We start from the raw sequence: 4,976 nt of genomic DNA, 5'->3' as shown, positions 1-4,976 counted from the left end.
GAGATTTCTACCCGCTTAATTTCATCGGCAAACATTGTTAATCCAGATATTGTGATTGAAGTTGCCCTCTAGACGGGTTTATTAAGTACTCCTCTGGATCAAAAAGAGTGTTTAGTTATTTACCCACTTTAAGAAAATACTAATTTTTTGACAAAAATAATTAATTTTTCCAAAGTAACTACTAAATAAGTATTGAAATCTGATCACATTACAATTAACATGGTCAAAAAAAATTCTCAATTTGATAACTAGATAATCTTTTTGACCCCCCCCCCCAAAAAAAAACCCTAAATGAACGATCCGGAGCTACAGGGTTCAATAGCTTTAACTTAAACCTGATATGTATTAAAAACACCTCTAAAAAGTACCCTTAAAATAGAATTTGAACCCAGTAAACTAGATGAAATGTGGCAAAACTCCAAAGAGAGAAATGATTATTTGATCCTTTACAAACTTTTTTTTAAATTTTTATGACCCTTTTGCAAGAAATCTTCAATTTTTACACATAAGAAATCTGAGAAAAAAAACACGAGACCTAAAAATGTCATTTTCTTCTATTCAAATAATAAGAAGCCAAGAGATCTTATTTCCTTGTCAACAAGAGGAAAGGAGCCGGACTGTAAAACATATCACATATGCAAGAGAAGCAGAGCTTAGACGAAACGCAAGTAGTTAAGAGACAGATCCTGGTCAAAGCAGAAAATCTATCTCGAAGTGGAGTGCCGCAAAATCCAGGATAAACAACAGCTAATATTAGAAGGCCATCAAATTAGCAACATCTCCAGATTGAAAACTACTTTCCTGTTCCTTTTTTTTTTCCCCCTTTTGATAAAGATAAAAAGATTGAAACACTCAAAAACAGTGTGTACGTACCAGCCTACAGCACGTTATACTTCTTAATCAGACACAAAATCGAAAGAAAAGCAGGTGATCAAAGTCCAATATAACAAGGATTAAAGCAGATGAAGCACCTGAAAAGAAATGAATCATAAAATGAACCAAATATCCTACTGCAACAAACGCAAATAAAAAAAATGACACCACTAAACAACTTAGCAGCATCAATACATACTGTACACTAAACAGTGTTAGATCTTCACAATTATAGTGACATGCATGTTCTGTAGCAAACTCAACAAATGCAGCAGAGGACAAATAACATCACCACCGCCCCTGCTTTTCTGTCACCAGCAATAGGGCATCACCTCTACTGCCATTAGATAAAACATAATAGATCACAGAGTTAATCTTTATTACTCAAACGAAAGAACGAGCCAAGAGAAACTAAAGAATAAAGAAACATCTCAATGAGGGGTTGGTCCCAATCAAGAGATTAGGCATTCGCGTCAGCAAAGAGGAGCGTACTTGTTGGCGCTTGTCAGGGGTTGACGGGCAACCAACTGATCCTATATATAGATGAAAATAAATGGAGGAATAATAAGGAAGCATCCTGCTCACCTCATGATAATCACAGCAGCTAACAGTTATACTTATGGAGGAACGAAATCATGAAAGGTGATACTATCCCAACAAGTGAAAGTGGTTGCAACATTTAGAAACAAATAATATTGACAGTCACGAGGAGACAAGGAGATCTAATTAAAGCTGAACTATATCAAAACCTTTGTACCACACCGCTGACTGGTTGGGTAGTGTTGGCGATGTACAAAGAGAACCAGACATTAATTGGAGGCTAATAAGAATAAGCCATCACCACACATTGATGCAAGAACGCACCAGAGCGTGGAAGTTCTCAAATCTTCCGTCTCTTTCAGCTGCAGAAGTCAGTGGTCAACTATATAGATGAAACAAACAGTAAAGAACTTATTTGCTAGCAAGCAAATGGTCATTTTCTTTTAAAAAGAGTAATACCACTGAATATTAATAGCAGATTCGTGCATATCCCAAAAAGATTTAAAAGAAAAAAGAAAAAAGAAAAAAGAAAGAATAAACAGTAACACCTAACCTCCAGCTAGAGTTGATAACCAAGAATTCCAACTTACGCATTAACATTCCCGGATGCTCTATTATATGGTACTATTTAATAAAATCTGGTTGAAGGTTTACAGTTTAGAGAGCTGAGGTATACCAAATTATGCCCTGTAGTCGAATCATCCATTTGTTTGCTAACACAAAAAAAACAAAAGCTTAAATTATCCCTTGTCAGGACAGAATGTATGCTCTAAACAACTTCATGGAAGCAAGCAAGTTGATTGCCCTAAGGCTAAGAAAATAGACCACTCAAAGGGCAATTAGATAAAAGCTATCACCAGCCAACATTTAGATGGCAACAAGGAAGCATGTCCATAAAACAAATACCAATCACATGGGTGCACCACATGCAATCTATATGCCAAGGGGAACAACCATATGCTAAATGACAAGTTAAACCGATAAGAGCACATGACATTATTTATATGAAAAACGCCAAATCCAATTTAAAAAAAAAAAAGATTATTACATAGCTGTCTTTCTGTCAGACGGAACACTACTTCTAACATATCTAAACACCTAGGTTTCCCTCTTACAAATATCTGCCAAAAGCTAAAGATTAACAAAAAGAAAAGAAAAAGGTTCAAAACATCTAAAGAAGAATACTACATTAACACTTTATAAGGTCGAAAACACAACAGGCAGATTTGATTATCTTTTCCACTGTCAAAAGAACGCTAAACACTATGTACTGCAGAATAGGTACACCCAGAATGGTGACAAAAAATCACACAAGTTAACATGACAACATCTCAAGAGAAGAGACTTACATTGACGAGGGAAACTTAGACAAGTTACCATTGCAAATGCTCTTCCCTGATCATTCATGTCCTGGCACTTCATCCTCTTTCTTTGTCTTGGAAATCGCATCAGCGTCCACTCTAGAAGTCTACTCCATAGTAACATCTTCAACACTTGCATTATCTGATGCCTGAACCCTGTTTTCGGTGTTCTTGTTCAATTCAGTAAACTGAACCTCATTCCCAGTTTTCCCATCTGCATCGTCGTTCAGTTCACTCTTGCTTCCAACATCAGCAACGATTTCCTTTTTAAGGACTTCATCCATAGCATTTCCATCAACTTCTTCATCTTCTTTTCTGACTTCATTTGATTGCTTTTCAACAGCTTCATCAATACCACTAGCATTAACCTGTTCACCTTCTTTTCCAACTATCTCTTCATTTTCTACAAACTCTGCATCATCCTCAATCCTATTCTCTTCCTTTCCTCTTACATTCCCAACACCTTCGAGCTCAACGTTGTTATCCTCCAAAGAATGACCGTCCCCATGACTCTCACTCTCGCTCTCAGACTCATTCTCCACTACCTCCTCATTCATCTCATCATAACCATGACCCCGCCTCTCGAGACCATGCAACCTCCTCCTCAAATCACCCAACTCCCTCTCCATCAAGAACAATCTATCCTTCAAAATCAAGTTCTCCTCCTCCAATTGAGCAATATGTGTATCCTGATCATCCACACGGTTACCCAACACATTGTTATATTCCATCCCGCTACTATAATTTGGGTAAATCATCTCAAACCTACTCAAATCATGATCCAACCGCCTCTCCACCTCCACGTGTTCCTCCACGTCACTCTCACTCGATCCTCCATCCTCTTCTTCCTCATCCTCATTTCCTCCCGGCGACCTCAGTCTAATCAACCCATTCATCGATCCATACCCATCAACCCCCCACTCCTCTTTAGCCATATCTACTAACACTTCCCTTGACGGAGAAAACATTGGCGTAGGCAGCACAGACGGAGTAACAGGGCCCGGCGACACCAATGACGCAATCCCACCACTCTTTTTCGCCCTAATGATATACGAAGACGTGTTCCGAGGCGCATAGGGTGCAGTCCTGTTATTATTATTATTATTATGATGATAATATTTCTTCTTAGGGAAAAACCTCCGAGCCTTTAATCTGTTTTGCTGTTGCAAATCGTTTAACGTAGGCGGCTTATATCCTCCAACAGTAGTACTACTACCACTAGTTCCAATCTCATTCCTCTTATTTACCTTTTTACCCTTCCAATTGTTTCGAGGACCTAAGGGTTTCGGATGCTGCTTTCCAGTAACAAATTGCTTCAAATTAGGGTTAGTGTTTTGAGGCGGAGGAGGCAAAGGCGGCTGCGGCCACATCCGGTAGCTCCGATTCATCATCTGTGGAGCAAGCTGTTGCATCGTCAAGGGCGGCTCAATAAAATTATACATAGAATTAAAGTTGAATTAATTATTCTCTACCTGCTGTTGTTGCTGTTGAAGCTGTGGATTCAAGATCTGAGGTGGTTGTTGACTCATACTTATCATTTGGTTTTGTTGACTCATACTCATCCTTTGTTGTTGTTGATTCATCATTTTTTTCCCTTGCTCGTTCATTACTCCAAAACAAAACCACCAAATACCCTAATCAAAAAGTTAAGTAATCAAAATCACAAATCTATATTGAAACTTTAGACAGTAACACTTTAAAATTGACGATTAATCAAACCTAAAAATAGAAAGAACTCACAAAGAAATTAAAAAGTTAAAAAGAAAATTACAGATTTTTCTAGATTTGTGAATAGAACAATCGGAACCTAATTGAACGAAGAACAAACAATGTTTTGGAATCTGACTCTTTTGCCTGAATTGAGGTTAATATTTTGATAATATTTTTATTTATTTATTCTTTGATTCTCTCTCTTTAATTCTCGATTGGTATTTTCCGTGAGCTTTGAATTTATGGTGACGAATAAGGAGGGTGGTGTTTATATAGGGGATGAGGAAATGATTAATGGCTGAGATCTTTTTCTAATGATAATGGAAGGTGGATAAGTGACACGTGGTGTACGCGTGGGATGCGGGTCTTTGACGAGGATTAGGTTTTGAGAAAGTGACCGCCCTTAGTATGTTGATTAAATTACGAATACCAGCCATTGTGAAATTTTAAAGGGAAAAGGATCAAATATCTCTACTTTAGTTTAATGGTTAA

General features: G+C 37.6%; 1 protein-coding gene across 7 annotated transcripts; it reads right to left on the bottom strand.

Annotated features, from left to right (window-relative positions):
• Nucleotides 1-928: 928 nt before the first annotated feature.
• On the bottom strand, nt 929-4,738 carry LOC132626523 (uncharacterized). 7 transcript variants are annotated; one of them, XR_009577370.1, is made up of 5 exons: nt 4,546-4,738; nt 4,247-4,408; nt 2,763-4,177; nt 1,073-2,126; nt 929-971 (listed from the first exon to the last, which is right to left on the bottom strand). XR_009577370.1 is itself a non-coding variant. In XM_060341434.1 (3 exons), exons 2-3 carry the CDS (start codon nt 4,379-4,381, stop codon nt 2,882-2,884), a joined length of 1,431 nt encoding a protein of 476 aa, XP_060197417.1. In that variant the 5' UTR covers nt 4,382-4,408; nt 4,546-4,738; the 3' UTR covers nt 2,383-2,881. The 7 variants fall into 7 exon arrangements, 3 of the variants coding, with proteins under 3 accessions (XP_060197417.1, XP_060197419.1, XP_060197418.1); XR_009577369.1 differs by having other exon boundaries at nt 945-2,126; XR_009577371.1 differs by having other exon boundaries at nt 945-1,775.
• Between the last annotated feature and the right edge of the window lie 238 nt (nt 4,739-4,976).

This window comes from Lycium barbarum, chromosome 2, assembly GCF_019175385.1.
Source record: "Lycium barbarum isolate Lr01 chromosome 2, ASM1917538v2, whole genome shotgun sequence".
Taxonomy (NCBI): domain Eukaryota; kingdom Viridiplantae; phylum Streptophyta; class Magnoliopsida; order Solanales; family Solanaceae; genus Lycium; species Lycium barbarum.
Note: the sequence above shows the minus strand (reverse complement) of the source record. Positions and strands in the feature narration are given on the sequence as shown.